The sequence below is a fragment of the Bubalus kerabau genome, chromosome 1, assembly GCF_029407905.1.
Source record: "Bubalus kerabau isolate K-KA32 ecotype Philippines breed swamp buffalo chromosome 1, PCC_UOA_SB_1v2, whole genome shotgun sequence".
NCBI lineage: Eukaryota > Metazoa > Chordata > Mammalia > Artiodactyla > Bovidae > Bubalus > Bubalus kerabau.
In genome coordinates, this window is record NC_073624.1 from 61034698 (window position 1) to 61059036 (window position 24339).

The window sequence follows — 24339 nt, forward strand, 5'->3', positions numbered from 1 at the left end:
ACTATGTAGTATGACCTCTCTTCATTCTGAAAGAAAGGAATCCTTCCTCTTTTATTAGATAGAAGTAGGAATTTGGACAATTTAAGGAGTCATTTTCAAGCCAGGGTAAGGTAGAAGACACTCGATAATCCTGTACCATTACATATATATTTATCCTTTCCACTTATGAAATTAATTGAAAAAAATTTTGAAAGACAATTTTAAAGTAAAAAATTAAATTTTACAAGATCATGAGTTCAGTTCAGTTCATTTCAGTTGTCAGTCGTGTCCGACTCTTTGCGACCCCATGAATTGCAGCACGCCTGGCCTCCCTGTCCATCACCAACTCCTGGAGTTCACCCAAACTCCTGTCCATCGAGTTGGTGATGCCATCAGGCCAAGCCATCTCATCCTCTGTCGTCCCCTTCTCCTCCTGCCCCCAATCCCTCTCAACATCAGTCTTTTCCAATGAGTCAACTCTTCTTGTGAGGTGGCCAAAGTACTGGAGTTTCAGCTTTAGCATCATTCCTTCTGAAGAACACCCAGGACTGATCTCCTTTAGAATGGACTGGTTGGATCTTCTTGCAGTCCAAGGGACTCTCAAGAGTCTTCTCCAACACCACAGTTCAAAAGCATCAATTCTTCAGCGCTCAGCTTTCTTCACAGTCCAACTCTCACATCCATACATGACCACTGGAAAAATCACAGCCTTGACTAGATGGACCTTTGTTGGCAAAGTAATGTCTCTGCTTTTGAATATGCTATCTAGGTTGGTCATAACTTTCCTTCCAAGGAGTAAGCGTCTTTTAATTTCATGGCTGCAGTCACCATCTGCAGTGATTTTGGAGCCCAGAAAAATAAAGTCTGACACTGTTTCCACTGTTTCCCCATCTATTTCCCATGAAGTGATGGGACCGGATGCCATGATCTTCGTTTTCTGAATGTTGAGCTTTAAGCCAACTTTTTCACTCTCCTCTTTTACTTTCATCAAGAGGCTTTAGTTCCTCTTCAAGATCATGAGTGGACATAATAAATTAAACATACTGATGCTGCTGACATTTAGATTCACTTCTGTTTTTCATTATTATAAATAAACAGTAAACACAAATCTCTAAGGGTTTCTCTGAACATCTTCTAAGGTAAATTTATAGAAATGGAATTAACAGGACTAAAAGTATGAATATTTACCTCTGCCAAATTATCCTCTAGAAATTTACCCCATACTGTTGATAAACTGCTGTTGGTAGTGAGACTATCCCATTAAAGAAAACAGTATGAACATTAGCACCAAAAAAAGTACAGCCAAACCATGTGCCTAGTTCATAGAAAGTAAACAACAATGATACATAATGTTCCTGCTTAAAAACTGGCAAAGGTTTTTTTGTTTCATTTTTTAGGCTTATTTCTTTTTAATGGCAATGCCTACTAGTGATGTGGGGAGAGGAGAGAGGGAGTAATTGGGTGAGTGTGTATGTGTGTGTGTGAACACCTACTAGCCTTGGAGAGTAAGTAAGAGAGAGAGAGTGTGTGTGTGTGTGTGTGTGTGTGTATGTTGGGGATACTTTCATACACTTAGTGTAAAAGATGAGGCAATCTAACCCCCAGCCATATTTCTCCATGAAAACCCTTAATACCAGTTCCTAATAATCAAAGAAACATTTTTTTATGTTAGGAAGATATTTTCTGCCTATCAAAAAATCCAGGATTTGGGGCAGACTTTCTTAGAAATAAATGCAAGTAAAAGAATGTCTGTGGAGGCAGAATTTCCTGCAAGAAACTTCAGTGGAAATTAAAAAGGCTAACTTGAGAGCTATTTGTTTGGTTCCCATGTGAAAACTATTAGCATATATTTTAAAAAGATAGCATTTGAAATCTCAGGGCAAAGGGAAAGATAACACCTCAGGGACTGAGAAAATCAGCAACTGTCATAAATAGCATGAGACAGAAGCTATTATCCACATCTTTTAGCCAGAATAAAAACGTTATGGCCCCCAGAGCAAGAGAACATGATCCTCTGATCTGAACAGACTTACCATCTCTGACAGGTGAGAACATGTCACCTAAACTACTTTTTCCAGAATCATCAAAGTTGGAGAAATCCTGATTTTTCCCACTCTCCGTTTCCTTTGATAAAGTATCAGTGTTTATGCTTCGAGGCAGACCTTAATAGAAATTGGATATAAAAATAAGTTATTATATTGAAATAAGTTTATCATGAGAAGCTAGGAACTAAAAACTAATGTCTTACCTATATCATTGGTAACACTAAAACTAAACAACAGCTCAGTTAACCATCATTTTCATGGAATGAAGGGCTCCTCAAAAGCAATTAACTTATTTATATAACACCACTTTTTAAATCTATTTTGATAGAAATTTTCTAAATATTTTATGTATTTTTCTTATACAAAGTATACTGAGCACAGCTTATTTTGTTATTTTTGTTAGTGACTGACTCAGGATCATCTACAATGATTAAAAAATGTCTCTAAGGCATAAAGTACAGCACCAAACACACAGCAGTATTCAAATGATGTTAGTTCCCTTTCCCAACTTACAGTGAATGATCTCTTCTTTTCCCTTCTTTATCTTTTTCTTCACTAACAGTGGGAACCTAACATTGCTCTTAGCATTACTGACCTTAGAGGCCTTCACTAATCTTAGGACAGCTTCCACACAGGAAGGAAACCAGAATACCAAACTCATAAAGAACAGCGCAGTAGACTAATAATAGAGACACGCAGAAAGTGTGCTTTCTCTCTCAAGATGACTTTAGGGCAGGGACTTTTAAGAGGAATTCTGCAGGCTCAGTAACCTCTTGCTCATTTCTGGGTCAAGGATTGAGTTCTAGAGAATCAAGAACTTTGATGAAACCTTGGCACTTGAATTGGTAGCATATTTCTGTCCTTTGTTTTTAAAGGTGTTTTATTTGCCATCTTGGTCCCAAATGAAACCTGAAAAATCCTGGGATAAAAACAAAGATTCGCTCTGTTCAAAATATTAAAAAATGTCCAAGCCTGGCTAATGAAATAAACCTAACTAATGGTAAACTCATAGAAAGTTAAAATATGACCAAACATTTTTATCACCATCACGAAAGGGTGTTTATACCAAGAGTACAAACAGTTATACACAGGAAATTTCCTCTCCTTTTTCTAGGTCCTTAACATGTTTGAATGACTAACTCTAGCCTCTAGAACTTTATGAAACAGAAGCTTGGTATCATTTGAAAATAGTGTGAAAGTCTAATTTTTCACTTCTTAAATGGCTGTTTCCTGCAGAAAAAGAGCACTAGCAACAAGCCTGCAGAGGTTGTTTTCAATAACTAAATTAGGACGCCTTCAGTAGAAAGCCATATGAACTGTTTCAATTTTTAAATTTATTTTACATGATGCTTAAAGTAATAGTAACAATAATGATTGTAATGACAATATTAACAACATTATAATTTATTGGGTGCCTACATCCACCAGGCATTTTTGATACATTTTCTCCAATTTTCACAATAACTCTAAATGTTAAATATTATCTATGGAAGAGAAAAATGAGATTCCAACAAGTGGTTAAGAAAACTGCCCAAAAAAAAGAAAACTGCCTAGCATCATCCAGGTAGGAAGGTGACAGTTCTAAGACCAAAGCCTAATATATTCTCAATGCTTCAGAGGGGGGAGAAAAACGTATATCTGGTGTGTGAGCTGAAAGAGGGAAGATGATGAAGCAAATGTGGCAGAGTTTACAAAATGGTGAATCTGCTAAAGGACATACCAGAGCCCAAGAGTTCTTTGCAGTGTTATTCAAACTTTTCTATAAGTCTGTGATTATTTTAAAATAAAATTAATAAACACAAAGTTCTAACTCTTTGGGAGTACACAGTAAGCATTCATTTTGCCAGAAACTGCTAATCAGCCAAGAATTATCATTAAATAATGGCCCTGTAGACCTAAGTCTAGAACATCTAATTAGTGTTGCCATTGTTACATATAACCTTATTAAAAATTAAATGAAAGACACTGAGACTTCAGCAAGCTTACAATAAATGACAGAATCTTTATTTTGTTTAATTTTTTAAAATTATGAATAAAATAGTAATTTTGGAAAATGCCAGTTCTCATAATATAGTTAATGCAACATTTATTCTTTTAAAGAGACAGCAATAGTATTCATTCCTGCAAGTTCTTAAATAAGAAACCTATTATTTTTATATAATTTATAATGATTTTTATGTAAGGATGATACAGATATTCACAGATAATTTATAGTGAATATACTTACTATTTGTTTAAAAAAACTATTCCACACTATTAAGACTAACAAATTAAAGTTTTGCTTATACTTGGAAATAGTAAATTTTTTTATAGTAAACTGAAAAAGCACCAACAAGTATTTGTGTTCAAGTTAAGTACTTATCCTGAAAATCAAAAAAGACATGAGTACTTTCAATTCTGATAAGAGTACTTTGGCGACATACTGGTATATCATGCAGATTTTAAAAAATATGTTGAAAGTTGACAGTACAGCATAATTTCTTAAAATAAAAACAAAAAGGTTTTCAGGAATTTAGGGAATTATTTAATGTAGGTGAAGAGTATTTTCTACAAGAAGTATGGGGAAGCTTATCACCACATTATACCTTTACAAAGTCTAAATGAACTCTTATTTAAGAACTGATAAGATTACCAGAATAGAAATTATTTAAAAATTACAACATTTTCATTCCCTTTTATTTAACAAATGACAAATTTACTGCTTAATATGTGCCAGGCACTATTCAGCACTTAAATATATTCATTTCACCACCTGATTTACTTTCCATTTTGAAATATGAAGTAAAAGAGCCATTAATAGCTTTTTTTTTTAAACTAAGAGATCAAATCATAATGAAACCATCAAAGTTTCATATTCTCTATTGATTCAGCTAAAGATGCAATGAAAAGTCATCTAGTCCATAGCAGTACTTCTGATTGGGCATTATTCTACTTTTAAGATAATATTTCTTAAAACAGAAGTTCAGCTAAACAGAATAAGTGAAGAATCTTTCATTAATTTTTTTAAAAAGTTAGAGCTAAAGTGGAACTTATCACTTTTTCAATTTTCATTATCTACTAATAATTTTACCCAAGTCCTCAAGTGAATTGAAATTCTAGGTTCTTGAGAAAAGTGATAATGACATTCATTTGGGGAGGAAACAGGATGGGAACTCCAAATACTATATATAAGTAACAGTTACCTGCTTTGTCCTGAGGAGCAACTGCTCCCTTCCCCACAGCGGCTGCCGTGGGCTGTGGCGGAACTGTGGCGATGGATGTGGTGGCTGAGTCTCTGACCACTCCAGGATTCTGGGCTCCTCCTCCGCCAGCGCTCACATTAGCAGTGCGTTTGTTCACAGCTGTGGGCTTATTTGAACAGCCCTTATTCAAACCTGACTGAAATGTAATGGAATATGTAAAAAGCTCAGGTTTCTAATGCTCCATACTATACATTAATATTTTATAAATTCCCTATTCATTTAAAAAATATTTTTTTCCCTTAGAAATCTTAAGCTCACTGATGGATGTGAGAGTGTCCCTCTGAACCATAAAAGCCTTTTATAGTTTTAAAGAGAGAGAATTGTGAAAAGTACAAAAAAATAAATGAATAAAAGTTGTAAAACTAAGTATCAAAAGGATTTATACTAAAATTATTAAAAATGTTTTGATATGAATGATTCTGAAGCAAAAGTATGACCTCTATACTCTGATCTAGATTTATTTAGTACAATCAAAAAATGCTGAAACTATCTTACCTTAGAAAGAACAGTGGAGTACTGAAATGCTATACATTGCACAGATGTCTTATGTGCACTGATGGTTTTAATTGGTGATTTCAGCATCCTTAAATCATATTGATATATTTTCCCACGGGAGGATCCAATAGCCAAAGTGGCTCCATCAGGCATGAAATCCACCGCAGTCAAGGGAGCATCAGCCACTAAAGTTTTCACGAGCCTTTGGAAAGGACAGCAAAGTATATATAGATATGTGGATGTGTGCATATAAGCCTATACAACATAAATAACTGTAAACAAAAACCAAAGTTACTTGGAATTCAGCAAAGTTATTTACTTAGAATATCCATCTCAAATACCTGCCTAAAGCAGAAGTTTAGAATTAGACCTAGAGACACTTCTAATATAAGGAACTGCTAAGCACTCCATCCTATTTTTCTATTCACTTCTAACAGATACATTCTGTACTTTGTAGAAACAGGACCTATTTCTTGAGTAATTATTGTTTTGGCAGTGAATATGACTTCACGGGTAAGGTCTCTATTGCCTCAGGGTTCTGGAGAAGGGAATGGCAACCCACTCCAGTATTCTTGCCTGGAGAATTCCATGGACAGAGGAGCCTGGTGGGCTATAAGTTGTTGGTGTCACACAGAGTCGGACATGACTGAGCGAATAACCCACATACACACACAACCTCAGGGTTAAGGAGGCTCTAAGTATCTCCTTTCCATTTAGGGACCTGCTTAGGCCTCAAGAGGACTGTGACCTTTGACAAGGAAGCAGCTGCCACTTTGCTCTTAGTTCTGCATCTCTTAACCCAAAAGCTAGAACTCATGAGGCTTAACTCTGCTGGAAGCTAAGCTGAGCTCCTGGCTACGGTGTCTGGTATATGAGAGGAATGGCTTACTATTAGGGTTCTCAGTAAATCAGCTCAAAATAAAAGAATAACAAAGAATAAGGGGAAAAAAAATAAAAAGAAGAGTGAAATAAGTAACAGTAAACTTTAAAAGGGGGCTTACAGTAGGTCCTTCCCTAGTAGTATTATTACATCATTTCTAGTTCTCTTCACATGATACTGGTAGGTGTCTTGAATATACCTCCAGCACTCCTGAAGCTTTTTTTTGTTTGTTTTTTTAAGCTAACCAAGCACACTTATAACTGTAAGAAGGACAAGAAGGCATAACAGCCCTTGCTTCTCAGAGAATCACATACCCTTAGGGGTTCTCAACTGAGGGTAATTTTGCTAATTTGAGGAGGACTATTAACATCTATTAGGTGGGTGCCAACCTAACTGTGGTTTCAGACTGTGATTTTTAAATCATCATAACTAGGCTCAAACACATCTTTTTTTAAAATTAAAATAGGAACCATTAAAATCAACACATTTTTGCCAACAACAAGTAACTTTATCCCTGGGGCATAAAAATCCATGCTTCAGGGTTCAACGAACTCCAGGAAAGCAATTTTTGCATCCTGCTGGTTGTAGAAGCGTTTTCCCTGCAAAAAGTTGTCAAGATGATTGAAGAAGTGGTAGTCAGTAGGCGAGAGGTCAGGAGAATACGGTGGATGAGGCAAAACTTTGTCGCCCGATTCATTCAACTTGTGAAGTGTTGGTTGTGTGATGTATGGTGGGGTGTTGCCATGGAGAACTGGGCCCATTCTGTTGACCAATGCCGGCTGCAGGCATTGCAATTTTTGGTGCATCTCATCAATTTACTGAGCATACTTCTCAGATGTAATGGTTTCACTAGGATACAGAAAGCTGTAGTGGATTTGGACCACCAAATAGTGACCATGACCTTTTTTGGTGCAAGTTTGGCTTTGGGAAATGCTTTGGAGCTTCCTCTTGGTCCAATCACTGAGCTGGTCATCACTGGTTGTTGTACAAAATCCACTTTTCACTGCACATCACTATCCAAACAAGAAACGGTTTGTTGCTGTTGCATACAGTAAAAGAAGATGACACTTCAAAATGATTTTTTTAATTTTCGGTCAGCTCAAGAGGCACCCACTTACCAAGCTTTTTCACCTTTTCAATTTGCTTCAAATGGCGAGCAATCATAGACTAGTCAACACTGAATTCTTTGGCAACTCTCAGGTAGTTGTAAGAGGATCAGCTTCAATGACGCTCTCAATTGGTCATTGTCAACTTCTGATGGCTGGCCACTACACTCCTCAGTCTTCAAGGCTCTCGTCTCCTTTGCAAAACTTCTTGAACCACCACTGCACTGTATATTTGTTAGCAGTTCCTGAGCCAAATGCATTGCTGATGCTGTGAGTTGTCTCTGATGCTTTCTGACCCATTTTAAACTCGAATAAGAAAATCACTCAAATTTGCTTTTTGTCTAACATCATTTCCATGTAAAGTGTAAAAGTGTTAGTCACTCAGTCAAGTCCAACTCTTTGTAACCCTACGGACTGTAGTCCACCAGGCTCCTCTGTCCATGGAATTCTCCAGGCAAAAATACTGAAGTGAGTAGCCATCCCCTTTTCCAGGAGACCTTCTCAACCCAGGGATCAAACCCAGGTCTCCTGCACTGCAGGTAGATTCTTTACCACCTGAACCACCAAGGAAGCCCAACATCATTTCCATAGTCTAAAATAAATATAAAATAAACAGCAGGGACTTCCCTGGTGGCACAGTGGCCAAGACACCATGCTCCCAATGCAGGGGGCAGGGTTTTGATCCCTGGTCAGGGAACTAGATCTCACATGCTACAATTAAGACCTGGCAAAGTCAAATAAATAAATAAAAATAAATATTTTTTAAAAAACAGCAAGTAGTCAGTTCATCTCAGTTCAGTCGCTCAGTCGTGTCCAACTTTTTGCGACCCCATGAACCACAGCACGCCAGGCCTCCCTGTCCATCACCAACTCCCGGGGTCCACCCAAGCCCACGTCCATCGAGTCAGTGATGCCATCCAACCATCTCATCCTCTGTCATCCCCTTCTCCTCCAGCCCTCAATCTTTCCCAGCATCAGGGTCTTTTCAAATGAGTCAACTCTTCACATCAGGTGGCCAAAGTATTGGAGTTTCAGCTTCAACATCAGTCCTTCCAATGAACACCCAGGACTGATCTCCTTTAGAATGGACTGGTTGGATCTCCTTGTGGTCCAAGGGACTCTCAAGAGTCTTCTCGAACACCACAGTTCAAAAGCATCAATTCTTCTGCACTCAGCTTTCTTTATAGTCCAACTCGCACATCCATACATGACCACTGGAAAAACCATAGCCTTAACTAGATGGACCTTTGTTGGCAAAGTAACATCTCTGCTTTTTAATATACTACCTAGGTTGGTCATAACTTTCCTTCCAAGGAGTAAGTGTCTTTTAATTTCATGGCTGCAATCACCATCTGCAGTGATTTTGGAGCCCAGAAAAATAAAGTCAGCCACTGTTTTCCCATCTATTTGCCATGAAGTGATGGGACTGGATGCCATGATCTTCGTTTTCTGAATGTTGAGCTTTAAGCCAACTTTTTCACTCTCCTCTTTCACTTCCATCAAGAGGCTCTTTAGTTCTTCTTCACTTTCTGACATAAGGGTGGCGTCATCTGCATATCTGAGGTTATTGATATTCCTCCCAGCAATCTTGATTCCAGCTTGTGTTTCCTCTAGCCCAGGGTTTCTCATGATGTACTCTGCATATAAATTACATAAGCAGGGTGACAATATACAGCCTTGACGTACTCCTTTTCTTATTTGGAACCAGTTGTTCCATGTCCAGTTCTAACTGTTGCTTCCTGACCTGCATACAGATTTCTCAAGAGGCAGGTCAGGTGGTCTGGTATTCCCATCCCTTTCAGAATTGTCCAGTTTATTGTGATCCACACAGTCAAAGGCTTTAGCAAACAAACAAACAAACAAAAAAAGTGGTAAATGTGCATTAAAATGATCTATAACATAAGCTCCAAAACTCTGGCCACCTGATGCAAAGAGCTGACTTATTAGAAAAGACCCTGATGCTGGGAAAGATTGAGGGCAGAAGGAAAAGGGGACAACAGAGGATGAGATGGTTGGATGGCATCACAGACTCAATGGACATGAGTTTGGGCAAACTCCAGGAGATTGTGAAGGATAGTGAAGACTGGCATGCCGCAGTCCATGGGGTCGCAAAGAGTTGGACACAACTGAATGACTGAACAACAATAACATAACCACATTTATTTAGGAATGTATTTCAATATCAAATGGCAAATTTCAAGTGTAAAACCACAATTACTTTTGCACCAATCTAATAGTAAGTAGGGGCCAGGGAAGGTGCTGAATATCCCACAATGCTCAAGACAACTCCCCACAACCAAGACTCATCCAGCCCAAAATCTGAAGGCTTACAAACCCTGCTCTAGACACTGAAGTAATTTTAAAGCAAATTAATCATGTTGCTTTAAAAATATACAAATTTAGTTGTATTCTGAAGAGAATAACATGGCATGCATGTTAAAATAAAGATGTGAAATCATCAACATGCTACCTCTCAACATTCATCACCCAGAAGTACTCTAAAGACTCATCAAGTTTTTTCTGCACATGGGAAGAAGAGAAAATTTTACTTTGTTAGTCAACAAATATACAATCTCTAGATCTTTTAACATTCATCAGAGGTCTATGCAAATCACAAATAAGGCTACTAGTGAAATAATTATTTGTTACTAAATTAAGAAATGAGCATGTTATACTTACTTCTTACTTGAAGTGTCATAGAGAATGATTCTTTTATCCAAGCCCACAGTTACAAACAGCAGTTCATTGACAGGAGAAAAACAGATGCCTGAAGCTGGAGCTTTATGTGTACTGTCAAAGTTATGGTATGGACTCTGACTATTCACATCCCAGAGAGTTACTATTCCATTATCTGAAACACTGCCCAGGAGTGATTTCTTAAATAAGGAGTACTTCAAGTGCCGAATAGACTGGGAAAATAAAAATAAATTTTATGTAATTGTAAGCATATGTAAGAACATTTTATATGAGGTATAAATAATGGCCATTTTATTCACAAGGGATTCAGAACTTCCCTGGTTTATGGCATAACAGGTGTCATGATCAGGACAACCATAACATCATTCAGTGGGCTATAAGATCCTAATTCTAGTAATTGAACAGTACTCATGATTTTATTATGTCAGAGTAGAGTTACTTCAATCACCTCTTTTACAGAAGAAAAATACAATATACTGAGGTAAACTATATTAATTCATCAGGATTACAACATTCCACCTAAATAAAAGACCCAGTCACAGACAGATCATGAATAAACATAAGGGAACACTGGTAGAGAATAAGTAAAATAGTCTGCATTTGTTTTCAATATATATTTTTTATATTTGAATATATTTCTTTGAATCTGATGTGCTGGCAGTTCTACAGTGGAAACACAATAAAAAATTAACTCAAAATAAAGGGGGTATTGGCAACATTCTAGACTGGGGATGGCCTACCATTCTTTCAAAAGCATTGGCCTGAGGGCAACGCTAGCCTTTCTCTAAAACACTCATCTCTGGAGGCAGTGGAGACTTTTTTCAGTTTCTGCTGGACAAGAATAAACAAAGATCCAGTTTGAGTAAGCAGGTCTTCTGAGACTGAAAGTGGATGAATTTATCTACTTTTACTAAAATGTTACTTTCTGACTTCGCTGATACTATCATTTATTGTGTTGAGAATTAAGTATTTCACAATTACCTGATTTTTTACATTTAAGCAAAATAAAAGTATAGAAATCAATATTAAGCAGAATCCAAAGATTGGGAAACTAGCCACAAGACACTTTTATTTATAGTCTCAGGGAAAGCAACGAATCACTGAATGAATCACAGTTGGCAGTTATCAGCTACACATACAGGTCCCAGATAAAACTGCCACAGAACAAAAGTCAAACCTGAAGGCTTTTTGTTTGTTCTACCTAATCTAACACACTTCAAAAAGACTTAAAATTTGAAATTTAGATTCCACTAGCTTTTACATATTAAAAACTCATATTCTACTTTAAGATGTTTCAAAATAGTAAGTATTAGCCCTCAACAACAATAAAAAATATGTAAGAATAACATAACACAAATTCTGTCTAAGGAAACCAAGTATTTGCAACCTGACACCTAAGGTAAGATAACTGTCTCTCTGCAACCACATGGACTGTAGCCCACCAGGCTTCTCTGTCCATGGAATTTTCCAGGCAAGAATACTGGAGTCGGTTGCCATTTCCTTCTCCAGGGGATCTTCCTGGATCAGGGATCGAACCCATGTCTCCTATATTAGCAGAAGGATTCTTTCCCACTGAGCCACCGGGGAAGCCTTTTATACACATACACATTCTCATAAATATTAATATATACAGTATCCCTTCAACTCCATTCCTCCCTCTTCTTCACTCGTCTTCTTTCAAGCACCAATCATCTGTCACCTGAGCTACTGCCTATTTCCATTCTCAGTGTCTTGCTATCTACCCTGCATACCACTGCAGCAATAACTTCTTCAAAGCCGGAAATCTGAATGTAATTCTGTCTTGCCTAAAGTCCTTGTAACTGGAGGACTCTGAGAAGATAGAGGTTACGACCGTGGCAGAGTTTTTCAATCTCCCTAAGTCCCTCCATTTGTTGTGTATGTGTGCACAAGCAGGCCTAAGACTGCTTATCCTTATAAAGTCCTGCTTTCAAGATGGGCCCTTGGCTGGAGTCTTCAAACTTGGATTTTTTGGGGGTTCCCACCACCCTAACTGAAGACAGTGGCTCACTGTGCCCAAACTGTTTGTGCAAAAGATATGGTTTAGGACTGAACCATGGATGAACACCTGCTATCCTTATTAGAATTTGGAAATTCAGTACATGCTAGGCAGATGATGTCAAGATAAGCAGCCTCCAACAAAGTCCCTGGCCAATCAGTCTCTAACAAGCTTCCCTGGTAAACCATATTCCATACATGCTGTCACAATTTGATCCTGGAAAATTAAATACATCTACTCCACTGAGAGAAGACCCTTGGAAGCTCATGCCTGGTTTCCTTGGGACTTCACCCTATGCACCTTTTTCCCTTTGCTGATGTGCTTTGTATCCTTCCACTGTAATAAATCATAGCCATGAACACCACGTCTCTACACTGAGTCCTGTGAGTCCTCCCAGTGAGTCATCAAACCTGGTCTTGGGAATCCCAGCACAGACAGTAAGTATAATGTGTGAGTGTGTATGTGTTACAGATAGCAAGCCAGATAGCAAAACTAAAACCCCATGAACAACATTTACAGTAAAACTAGACCGTTTCAGGTATCCCCATGAGCCCCAAAATATCCTAGCAGATCCAACATTTAACAGCCATAGTCCTTCATAGTATTAGTATCTGTGCAGGAGGAAGCAGAGGGAAATTAGAGGGACTGAGAAAGATTTGAGAACAGGAAAAGCCCCACATAGCTAAAATGTATCCATGGGAAAGTGTGGTGGCCAATCTGACAATATCAGCTAAACCAGGAATACCCACAGAATCAGCATTAGTTCTGTCCAAGAAGTTTGCAGAAAGGTCTGAAGGGCTAGAACACCCCCAAAACTGTCCAGCCAAGGCACCTCCTTCCCAGGTCAGGGCTCCATACTGAGGAGACACTACTAGCAGTGGAAACAAACCTGAACAGGTTGGAGTCAGGACAGTTGAAGCAAAGTGAAAATTCACATACAAGTCCGGGAGCAGAACAAAACCAAGCAATCTCAGAAGAGTTACCCTCTAAACTCCTCTGTTGCAGAGTTGAGGGAAACGGACTTCACAGATGAACCCCAGACAAAGTTATTATGAGAACAAAGAGAACAAGAAAGAAGACATTCTCAACAGATGCCCAAAAAGACAGGAAAATGATACAAGACATTAAAAAAAAACAACGTTAAGTCAGAATTAGAAAACTCAAAAATGAGATGTCAGAACTTGGAAAAGAATTGTAAATTTTAATCCTTTAATCCTAAAGATGAAGTCTAAAAAAAAAAGAAAAGAAGGCTACATTACATAGCTTTCATTAAATGTATAAGGAATACAGAATGAAGAAATATAACAAATAATACCTTAAAGATAGGTCAAAAGGAAAGAATTTTTAAAAATCAAAAATAAAGAAAAAAGTTAAAAATGATATGAAAGTAGCAAATCACTGAAGAAGATTCAACAAAGAAAAAACAAAGATAAAGAAAATATCAAATACTAAAAACTGAATTCAAGAAAACTCCCTGAAAGAAAAAAAGATTTGAAATTACATATTAACTGATCATACCATGTACCTAAAAACAGCAATACAGAATAACCAACACCAGGACATAATCTAGTAGAATTACTGGATTTTAAAGGAAAAAAAAATCCTCTGCACATATAGGAAAAGGAACAAGTAACTTATAAGGAAAAAAATACTTAAATTATGATCAGACACTTGAAACCAAAAATGATAAGAATAACGCAGTTTAACTCCTCAAGGAAAGAAAATGTAAGCCTGCTACAGAGTTACATTGAAAGAGAATTTTTAATCTCAAAGAAAAAGTCAAAAGCAGAAAACATATACTTATGGAAATAGTATTATACTATTCACTGTGATTATAAAAATTTGGAAAATACCTAAAGTATAGGATTATCTAAATAAACTGTGCCATTTGAACAATGGAACATTATATAGGCACTAAAAATTATAATTGTGAACACTAGCAATATGAGAATACCTAGGATAGAACACTAATAAGAAAAAGCAGAAGACTGAACCAATGGAACAATTATAAATTTATGGAAAGAAGACAGAGCTATACAGATAAACTGCAAGAAAACATTCTTCAAATCACTTCCTATTAAAGAAAATTTAGAAGAGAAAAACCAAAGGACAAAATAATACTTTAAGATGCAATATATAAAGATATGGAAGTTTGTTTTACACCAACATGTTAATCACAAAACTGCTCGAAAACATAATATAAAGGCTAGAAAAGTGGACGAATACTAAGGAAATATATTGAGATAATCAAGGATGTTTTATACCATAATACACAACTGTATACCAATGTCCCCATATAACATAAAGGAAACCACTACTCTAGATACAAAGCTTTGTAGTAAGTCAAACTTCTTGAGTGCCAAAGTTCAGATATAAACAAAACCAGTCAACCAAGTCAACCAAATTGGAATTAAACTCATTCTTGATAAAATAATTATTTTTAAAATGTAACTAATAATTATTTACCAGATCTCTATACTCCAAATGCTTATTAATATTTACAGAATCTATACCTAAAATGTCAAAAATTTCACTGAAGAAAATGGACTTATTTAACATACACTGAAAATGTTATATTTAAAATCTCACAGATATTACATTTAAAGATCACTTTTAAATCTAAGGAATCAATAAAATATCCACATTTTAACTGCTTTCAAAAAGACTGCAGTCTGAGAAAGGCAACACAGGTTAACTTATTGGTGAGCCTAAGCTGCTGAGCTTGCCAAATAGTGACTTGCAATTATAATCTAAGGAGCGCGTCAGCCCTGGCAGCTCTACAGAAGCAGTAAGGCTTTTTGCCCCTGCAGATAGACACTGCGATCCACAGAAAACTAATAGCTTCAATTCAGCTCAGACACTTCAAAGTAAGATTCTAAATATATTCAGGCAATCTCATTTCTAATATGAAATTCAGTATAAAGATTCAGTGAGACTCCGTGGTTTTGTCACTTTTGCTAAGAAAGCAATTTGATGATTTTTAAAGATTTCAAATTCTTGATTGCTCATAGAAACAAAATTAGAAATTTTAAATTTAATCATTAGATGTGCCCTACCTACTATTTTTCTCAATAACCCAAACCCTATAGTAAAACTGATCAGCATAGGAACTTGGCTGGATGACAGTATACTGGAATTGGATTATGTCAATTTTTAGAGTTGAAATTTTTATGAACATTATTTGAATGTCTAAAATGAGTATTTAATATACTTGAAATCTTAAATGAATTTTGAGGAATCAATTTTTAAAACTCCATAGATTTCAATTATGCTGCTTGCAAAATGGAAATGTAAATATGCAGAATCATAACTTCAACTTTCTTCACTAAGAAAATAGACTGCATACTTACATACCTAGAGACCAACTGGTATTTACAGAGAGCCCATACACTCTGCTTTAATGCTGTAGAGAAAAATGAAATAATATAGTACACAAAAAATATAGAAACATTTGTTCCAGGAAAAGAGAAAAAAACCACATGCTCCAGTTTGATTTCTTCACCTTCTTAATGCTCTCCTTACTCTACATTGCTCTAAAACATAAATTATGATTTCTAAGGTCAAGTTACAACTGGTTAATCTGGAGGGAATGCATTAAACCTAAAGACGCAAAGTAGTTTGTAGAAGTTAACCACAAAAGCTATTTTAATAAATTAATATGATTATTTATCAAAAGTTACCTGACCTCTTATCACATATTACAAACTATATTAGCATCTCATTTAGCCCTAAAAACAACAAAACAAAAACCTTTTTGAAAGTATATTTTCATTCTCACTTGACAGTTAAGGAAAAGGAGGCTTGAGAGTTAAGTCACTTGCCCAGGCTCACACAGCTAGCCCTCCAAATAAACGTGGGATTTACAACATAAAGCTGTACCCAAAAAAGCTCACAGAGAGGCCAAATGCCCAAGCAGGAGGCAGCGGGAACATGAAAATATAGGTTGCAGTTCATCTGACTGCAACCTATCTGACTGCACAAGAGATAAGCTTTCAGCATTACTGTCTTCCTAAACTAGAAGATAAATTCAGGTCTGCCATGCAAAGTAATCAATGAAAATCCTTTGAAAATCAACAATACAGCAACCGGCCACCTAGCATTTTAAAATATATTTCTTTTATGTGAAGAAGAGATAATAAAATTTGGGACTTCTGCACAAAGTGACAAGAGAATGCTGCAAAGTTTCCTGAAGCTTTGGATTCTCAAATACTTACACATTAAGCTGCCCCTGAGCCAGAGAGAGATTCAAAAGGAAACACTGCTACCACTCTTCAAGAGTTGACCTTCAAGTCAGTCAATTAAGAATCTTGTGATCTCAAAGTCCTGGAATCTGAGTTTTCTCATTTTTAAAATGAGAATAACCTATACCTCAGAAGTGAGCAGCAAAAAATAAGTGAGAAAATATATATAAAGTGACAATTACTGTACTTGAAACACAATAATAGTGGTAAGAATTCTATAAAGGTGATAACCTCTACCTGGAATGTTCTCCAAACCCTCTCATCACCTACACTTACCCCAGTGGCAGTCGAATGGTCTTTGCAATAAATAATGCTGGTATAAGCATATACCTGTATGGAAAGATGAATCCCATCTCACACCACATACAAAAACTACTTTGAAATGGAGCACAATAGACATAAACGTAAGAACTTCTGTTCATTTTTTAAAGGCATTAAGAGAGTGAAAAGGAAAGTCATAGGCTAAAACAGAAGACATGTGCAAAATGTATATCCAAAGGATGACTCCATCTGGAAAACAGAATAAACTATAAATCAATCCTAAAAACACAACCCCAAACGAAAAGGAACAGACGTGAATAGTCACTTCACAAAAGGAAGTATACAAAAATTGTGCCCAACTCATTCAAAAGAGAAAAGCAAATTAAAACCACCATGAGCTACAATTATACAACCATTAAAGTGGCTGAAGTGAATAAGCAAGACAATACTTGATATGAACAAAAACGTGGAACAGCTGGATCTCACATACATTGCTTATAGACATATACAATGGCACAAGCACTTTAAAAACTTTGTGACAACTTTTAATGAAGTAAAACTTAATGCCTACCCTAAGACCCAGCAATTTCACCCCTGAGTATTTACTCAAGAGGAATGAAAACATATCCACAAAAAGACTCATATGAGAATATTCATAGTAGCTTTCTCACAATAGATACAAATAAGAAACAGCTCATACATCCATCAATAGTAGAATGGATAAATGGTGGTATATCCATATAATGGAACACTTCACAGGAGTCAAAGCAGTATAAACTACTATTCCATGCAACAAACATAATGAAGACCAGAAGAAACCAGACACATACAATTCTTTTAAGAAATATGAGGTAGGCACTGGAAAGGGTTAAGAAGGAGAACTATGGTATGCCAGAAATGTTCTGTATCTTGATTTTGGTAGTATGTAGTTACACAGGTGTATGCATGTATAAAAATACATCAAGCTGTATATTTAAGATATATGTACTTTATTGTATGTATCTCATACATATCTCAATTTTTAAAACTTAAATATTTTACAGAGAATAAGGCCAAGAGCAATAACCAAAACTCTCTAGTAAAATACAGTAAAAACTTAAATACATGGCAGTATCTAACCTAATATTTATGTTACTGGAAAGTCAACCCAGAATTTATAAATCTAAACTTATCATGCTTCTAATATATCATGCTTCTTCCAAAGAAGAGGAAGAGAAAGAGGAGAAAAAAGGAAGAAGAGGAGAAGGGAAGTTGGGAGAGGGAGAAGAGGAAGAAGGGAAGCGGGAAGGGAAGGAAAAGAAGAAACAAAAGAGGAAGGAGAGGAGGAAGAAGATGAAAGAAGTAGAAGAGGAAGGAGAAGACTACTCTGTTTCTTTAAAAAGCAAGTCATCTATTTGAACACTAGATTTTTTTTTTTCCAATAGTTCCAATATCTATGGGCTTAGGTTTTATGTCTCAGTTATAATAAAAATAACCAAAAAATTACAAAAACAAAATATTACTTCCTATCTTTATGGCCATATTAATCATTCTCTGTGGTAAATCACTTATCCTCATCCATAAAATGCAGAAAATGAGATTACCTCTAAAGGCTTTTTTCAGTTCAAGGATTCTATGGTTCTGACATTCAACTAATCAAAATATTCTGACTAGTTTCCTGTCTTCCAAAATAAAAGCCAAGCCTTCGGTCTGGCATTCAAAGTCCCATCAACATTAGCTCCTACTTTTCTTTTTCTCACATTAGCCCTATATAAAACCCATACACTTTCCTTTCTCTTTATTTTTGTTTGTATGATTTCCTCCAAATAAAATACTCCTCTCCCAAAGTTCTGTATTAATGTATTAAAATCTTTAGCTTTGAATGTGCTCATCCACTCACATATTTATTGGCGATCTTTCCCATGTAAGCACAAAGTTAGACAACAGCTGAGGACAAGAAAACAAGACACAGTTCCAACTACTCTGAGGACACGCAAAGAGCTAAACCCAGCACAAGGCAGAACCAAATTACACAGGAGTAAAACCAAACCAAACCTTTAGACCGAGCCTGAGACCCAGCTCAAACTGTCCCTTCTCCAATTTTCTGTTATTCCCAATCAGATAGTTTTTTCTCTGTTCTAAATGACCATAAGATTGTTTCTCAACAATCTCTCCCTTTCTCATAAACCTAATCATTCATATCTCTATTACCTCAATATACATGAAATCTGAGAAAAGACTTTTTTCTGTATATTTTTAATACTCGTTAAATTTTCCTTGAGCACTAAACATAAACTGTTCAAAGAATGATTTTAAGGCTTTTCAAAACTGGAGCACTCCCATATTTTACCTAAAAATACTTACGGCCAAAGTGATTACAATACAAAGTAAGAGTAAAAGAACTTGCACCTTATGGGAAATTCCTGTGGATAATTTCATGGAAAGTTAGTCAAGAACTAGATTTCTTAAGAAACTAAATTTATTCTTTTAAGAATTTTATAGACTAATTTTTTATAAAGAAAAATTCAGTAACTGACTAATTTTGCTTTATAAAAGCGTTTATAAAGTATTTCCTTTATAAAATATAAAGTATTTCCTTAAATACTCCTGTATTAACCTGAAATACGTAAATATGCCTTGGTACTGTAACTATCACAGACTTGAAACAAACAAAAAAGAAAAGCCTCTATTTGCCCTGTGCCTAAAAACAAATACTCCATGTCCATCAGAGTATTTATGAACATTAAGTATCTGTCTTGAAGCTGACATAGTTTAAGTTATGCGATACTTCTATAATTGTAATGTCATAGATTAATATCCATGTTTTAGGCTTAATCTATTAATAATTATTTATGTTTTTTATCTGCAGTTAAGTTCTAGGAACATGTGACCATTCAAAGAATAACTAAACTCATATAAGCTTCATCATCTAATATATACTAGTTTTAAAATACTACCATTAAAAAATAGCTACCTGTAAGTTTTTCAAGCATGCTAAATGCAAATTTTAAATACTTAATTTTAAAAACTGAAATTCATTGCCTTATGTAAGATAATTAAAAATCTCTTATCAACTTTATTTTGAATAAACCCATACTGTACCTGGTTATTACCGTGACCAAAAGGAGTACTAGATAAATTAGTGGTTACACTGTGCAAAATAATTTCACCACTGAGAGATCCAGAAGCAATGTAGCAATCATTCCAATTATATGTTACACAAGTTACTTCATCTTTATGATCCTGAATGAAAGAAATGACAGTAAATAGAGTGCCACACAACTTTCAAACAGCATATTTTTCATGTTTTTTTGTAAATATTATATATTTGTCAATCTAATATTTGCTTAACATTTTCCTCAAAATAATCTAAAAAAAAAAAAAAAAAGTACACAAATGAGTAGTAAACTATCTGATCAGCACCAAGTCTTCAAGGAACAAACTTATTTTTCATAACCATAACAATGATCAGGCACTATGAAACAAGAGACAAAAAGGAAAGGTAATTTTCTAAATGGCATTATGCCTACATTAAAGAATTCACTTCCACTAACAAGTAACCTTTATTGCAAGTTGACTATTATGAGAGTCCCTGCCCTTGAGAATATTACTGTTCAACTGGGAAGACAGGACGTTTAAGTAAACATGCAAATGGCAGAATGAATCCTAAAGGAGGGGCAGAGTCAAAGCGTCAGAGGAAAGCGAAAGAGGCTTCACTATGTGCTGAGTTTGCAAAGGAAGCTTTACAGAAGACAGGAAGCCTGAGTTCAACCTTAAACAAAGCGATTAAGAGGTAAGTTAGGGGAAGGAGAATGAAACCTAACACTGCAAAATGGAAGAGAGTGGAAAAAAAAAAGCCCCAAAGCCGAATTGAGAAAGCATGTTTGAGACTTGATAGATGCTGCTTCCGTCTGTTGAGTACCAACTTAGGCTGGAGTTTTAATTATTATTAATCTTTAGAAAAAGCATGGGAGGCAAAGTCATTTTTCCTATTTTACAGATGAGTTAACTAAGGTTAACAAACTGCAAGCTCACAGAACTGCCAGTGGCAAAGCTCGGATTCAAGCTTATTTTCCTCCCATTATACTATCACTGTCTCCCTGATCCACAAGGGAATCCACTTGGAGGAAATAAAACCGTTTAGTTTAGAACAAACTGAGTTCACAAGGATTATGTTTTCCAAGACTAAATTAAGGGCAGCAGCCTAAGAGCACAGTGGTCAGCATAGTTTTTAACAATTTGATGCCACATCTTAATAACAGAAACAAACCAATCTTTGTATCTAATAATTAATGTAATAACAATATTCCACTTATTTTACAACTTTCTCAAATGGTCCCTGAAGCATGCCAGGAGATGGCTTTATATTTTAGGAAATTCTTTTTCTGTGTAGGTATGTGTGTATATATATAAAATGTTTAAAATTTCACATGTTAAAACTTTTTTGAAAGACAAAAATTGAAAACAATTTTAAAGATGAACTTCCAAATACCAAAACAATAGAAGTTCAAAAAAGCAATCACAACCAGAGGCTTTCACAATGATTCTTTTCATTTTCTGAAACTGCAAAAGCTATTTAAAGAAACACTAATTATAAATAGTAAATTATTTCAGAAACATTTTATTACCAAGATGAAAATACACACAAAAATAACACAAATAGCAGCAGAGAACTAAGAAGCAGTATCTCCAAACTGATTACCAGATTGAAGACTATCATCCCAAAATCACTCTCCCTTTTTCAAAGAGCCTTAAAAAAACCTTTAATGACAATAAACCATATTTTTTTAAAAATGAAGGAAGTGGTCCACTCAAGAGCAGAACAAAGTGAAAAAATAAGGAAAAAGTTTTAACCCCAGCAACACAGTAACATAGTAACATACATGGAAGGAAAAATAAACTCAAAAAAGTAAGCTTTTGGCTACACATCTTTATATTCCCTAACAAATCTCACTTCATTCTGAAGCTGCTTATTGTTATCATAAAAGCTCAAAATTAAATTTTGGTAATTACTAATAAACACATTTCTGTAAAGATTTTTTTTTTAAAAGTTGCTTACCTTAAGAGATCGATGAACTCTTTTTGATTTTAAATCCCAAATATTAACAGTATTATTTAGGCCTCCGCTTACCAAATACATAGATGTTGAATTTAAACTGACACATGTCTGCTTTTGCTATTTAAAAAAAAAAAAGTCATGTTAATAGAGACCAGAGCTGACTATCAATTCTCATCCAACACTTAGTAAGCACATGAAAAACATTTGAGTGAAATGCTATAGACATGTCAATTCTTGTACTAAAGATTCAGCTCTCATCATCTTTCACAAGAATTCAACAGTCTGCAAAGTGTTCAAAATGGCTTTAAGGAAATCAACCAGATTCATGTTCTTCTCACATAAAGGTGGTGACAGAGGAAGCTTAGGAAACCAGCAAGTCTTGGAGTCCCTTTAGGGCTTACTTGCCCTGCATATTTCCCTTTAACAAAACCTGCTCTTATATTCCACAGAATATCTCAAATCAAAATCAACCCACAGCTCAGAAAATTCTAAAGGTAGAGGAGACTTTGAAGAATGCCTAGTTAAAACCCTTCAATTTACAGAGGGGGAAGTTTTATAAAGAGGACAAGATACTAATCCCAAGGCACAGTGCATCTCCCCCAAATTGACCAAGTCTCAAACATCCTGTCATCAGAAACTAACTCTACACTCTTCCCCTTACTGTAAGGTCCCATTCATCCAACTACTCAAGACAGAAGTTCAGAAGGAACCTTGTTTCCTTGTTCTCCCTCCACTCAGTCTATCAGCAAGTTCTCTAAACTCCAACCGTAAAATATACCCCACAGGGTGCCCCCCTTTATCGACCGTCACTGCAAGCACCCTCATCCAAAACTTGCCAAAGCACAACAGCAGCCTCCTAACTGGTTGTCTGCCTTCCACTCTTGCTTCCCTACATTCCATGTTCTATACATAGAGTGACCTTTATGAAATGTATATCAAATCATGTGTGTCTTGAAATCCTCAGTGGCTTCTAATCACACCTAAATTCCAAACTCATCATCAAGCTGGCTTTCAATGCCCTATTCATCTAGCCCTTCCTTAACTGGTCTCTCACCAGTTTCCTCCCCACCCACTGATTCTCTAGGCACAAGGACCATCTTCCATTCCTTAAATGTAATGACACTATGTTTGCCTCCAGACTTCTATACACCTATTCTTGCCTGGAAAGTCAATTCCCCTGAACCTTGGCTTGAATGACTTCACCTGATCAGTAGATATCAACTTAAATACCACAACTTCAGAAGACCCCTTCCCCACCTAACTAACTGCTAACTAACCACCTGCTAACTCAATAACGTACTTCAGCTCTCTGCATAACAACTTACCACTATCACTGGGTACTGTTTACTCGTTTATTCTGTGTCTCTCTCCAGAATGTTAAGTTTCCTTAGAGCAAAGACCATATCCATGTTCAATAAATATTTATAGAACAAATAGCTAAAAATACAGTGGTAACCAAGTTTTCTCACAATGAGTATGTATGCATGTCATCTATCTGGTGGTATCATCAGTAACTATGCTACAATGTTGCATGGTTGTTGTTTTTTTCCTATTAACTTTCAGATACACTATATAGTTACATTAATTATTCCCATTCCAGCTGAACACAAAGGGTGGGGGGGGGGTAGAAATTAATTCCAAAGAGTACATTTTGTGACTGAAGGCAAATTACCTAGCTCTAGGCAAGTAATCTCATCTTTCTAAGCCTACATTTCTACCTTTGAGAAATGAGAGATGAGGACCTGATCTACTGTTCTTGATAGTCCATGCATTTCAAAAACATCCTCTGCTCAAGAGAGCACCAGATTCTTAAAAGGGTGCAGATGGCCTCCTCTCTCTCCCCCAAGGTTTCTTCCAGCTTTGAAATTCTAACCAAGTCAAAATTATTAACACACAAAAATATCAGGGGCACATTACATCAATATTTCAGTATGGTCACTATAATTCTCTTGCAGACATCATTCGAGGAATTGACTTTGGTCTAAATAGACTAATAAAATTTAGAATCTGGTTATTACTGCAGATCAGGAGTTTACCTTTAAATAAAATAGATAAGAATGGCATCCATCAAAGATCAATATATTAAAATTCTAATCATCAAAAACAACTGAAATTATTCATAAGGGCTCAGAACAAAACCTATATTTTTAGCTGCTTACCCTAATGAGAGGATTTTTTATGTTAATGTATTATTAATGTAGGTAATGAACTTAAATAATTAATGGAAATTGGTTATTACAGGAATCCTGTATCCTAAGACAAAAGCAATGGGTAGAATTTTAAAATCTGAAGATAATATCAGGTCAAATTTCTAGGTTATCATATCCATTATCATACT

At 35.8% G+C, this 24339-nt stretch overlaps 1 protein-coding gene across 3 annotated transcripts in view; it reads right to left on the minus strand.

Moving 5' to 3' along the window:
• Window positions 1-24339, minus strand: part of NEDD1 (NEDD1 gamma-tubulin ring complex targeting factor) — a 296141-nt gene that overhangs the window by 19446 nt on the left and 252356 nt on the right. For all 3 annotated transcript variants that reach the window (XM_055576697.1, XM_055576705.1, XM_055576687.1), the window contains 6 exons: window positions 22002-22118; window positions 20045-20185; window positions 10427-10656; window positions 5762-5963; window positions 5207-5402; window positions 2013-2141 (listed from right to left, as the gene is read on the minus strand). In XM_055576697.1, the coding sequence (XP_055432672.1) occupies window positions 2013-2141; window positions 5207-5402; window positions 5762-5963; window positions 10427-10656; window positions 20045-20185; window positions 22002-22118 (1015 nt within the window). The remainder of the gene's footprint in view (window positions 1-2012; window positions 2142-5206; window positions 5403-5761; window positions 5964-10426; window positions 10657-20044; window positions 20186-22001; window positions 22119-24339) is intronic.